Source organism: Plectropomus leopardus, unplaced genomic scaffold, assembly GCF_008729295.1.
Source record: "Plectropomus leopardus isolate mb unplaced genomic scaffold, YSFRI_Pleo_2.0 unplaced_scaffold13628, whole genome shotgun sequence".
NCBI classification, from domain to species: Eukaryota; Metazoa; Chordata; class Actinopteri; order Perciformes; family Serranidae; genus Plectropomus; species Plectropomus leopardus.
In genome coordinates this window covers 1-1,605 of record NW_024614534.1, presented here as the reverse complement: position 1 = coordinate 1,605, position 1,605 = coordinate 1, and the positions used below count along the sequence as shown (strand labels likewise).

General features: G+C 45.7%; 1 protein-coding gene across 1 annotated transcript; it reads right to left on the bottom strand.

Annotated features, from left to right (window-relative positions):
- Window positions 1-48: 48 nt before the first annotated feature.
- On the bottom strand, window positions 49-1,357 carry LOC121964011 (coagulation factor XIII A chain-like; the record flags this gene model as incomplete). Its single annotated transcript, XM_042514245.1, has 4 exons — window positions 49-154; window positions 241-377; window positions 931-1,085; window positions 1,192-1,357. Coding segments are annotated over 4 exons (564 nt in total), but the record flags the coding sequence as incomplete, so codon positions are not given.
- Window positions 1,358-1,605: the final 248 nt, after the last annotated feature.

Below are 1,605 nucleotides of genomic sequence, written 5' to 3'. Positions count from 1 at the left end.
ACGTTTAAACCGAGCTGTGATTGGACCGCAGGACGGTGTGGAGGTTACCTGGCGCAGGTTGCTGCAGTCCATCACCGCCACCAGGCAGCGGTTTCCCTCCAGTCGAGGGGTGAAGGACTCCTTCCAGGAGATGGAGGCTTGAGGCTCAATGCGGCTGAAAAAGCGACGCACGGACGGGTTTAACGAGACACACCTGAGGGAGACGCGGGCTCAAACGTGTCGTGGCAGGTGCGTGTTTACCTGTACTCATGTGACCTGTCGCTCATGACTCCGGGTCCCTCCATGGACAGGCTGACGTCCAGCAGCGGGAAGGTGAAGTTGTTGGTGAAGGAGACGGTCACAAACGTCTCCTTCCCCACCTGAGGCTGGCCGCTCACCTGCAGAGGGACAGGAAGAAGAAGGAGACGATTTTTATAATATTTTATTAGATATTTTATAATATCATATTTTTTAATCATTTTTCTTGTGCTGCTTTCAGACGCCTTTTAAATTTTTTTTACACCTTTGAACAATAAACTTTTTGTTTGATTTCTTTTGAAAAAAAAAAGGCAGTGAGCAACTTAGTCTTAGTCTTGCCCCAAAAAACCCAAATTGTTTTTTTCACTCTATTTCACACATGAACAAAAGAATTTTTTCGGACTCAGAAAATGGACCACCAGAAAAAAAAATTCTGACTTGCCCCTCAGGGCTTCCTTATTTTTCTCATATATTTTCCTGAGCCTAATAATTTGTGTCTTTTTTTTTTGTACAAATCTTTACTTATTTTTCATTAAATGAGGGAGCTTCATTTAAAGCGCGTCATGAGGTCAACCTTTCACCTTTTGGTTGACTGTACATGCCTATATTAAGATATTTATATTAAAATAAATCTGCATTTGTTTAAAGTCTCATAGAGATCGTTGTATTTGATGTGTGCGTTGTGTGTTTTACCGTCAGCGTGAGCGATGGCGCCTGCAGCTCCAACACCTTGATGGCGCTCACTGATTGGTCGTCGGCCGTGCCGGTCACAACAAAGCGCAGACACTGCTGGGAGGCCAGCAGGGGGACGTACTCCTGAGCCGTGATCTTCAGCATCTCGCTCTTCACTGCAACACACACACACACACACACACACACATCCTGAATTTAAAAACCACACACACACACACACACACACACACACACAGGACTTCTCTCTGTGACGTGGCTCACCCTGATTGGCCGGCACGGTGATGGTGAAGTTGAGGTCCTTCAGGTTGTTGGCTCTGACTCCGGTGTAGAAGATGACGGTGGCCGCCAGGTGAGCCTGGATGGTTTTTGGGTATTCACCTTGATTGTGGAAATCCACCTGCAGGTTCACGTCCTGGCCCAGCTGGACCTGCAGAGACGAGTACACGGTACAAGTACCTTCAATTTGTACTTTAGCACTAGAATAAATGTACCATGTCACTGTTTAACCCTTTGAAGTCAAAACTGATACCAGTTATCTTGTGATCTGAGCAAACGGGTTTGATTTTTTTCAAAAATATCAGCGACTATCTTAAAATGTCCTGCAATCATTTACTGACAGGTGTGTTACGGACAGGTGTGTTACTGACAGGTGTGTTACTGACAGGTGTGTTACAG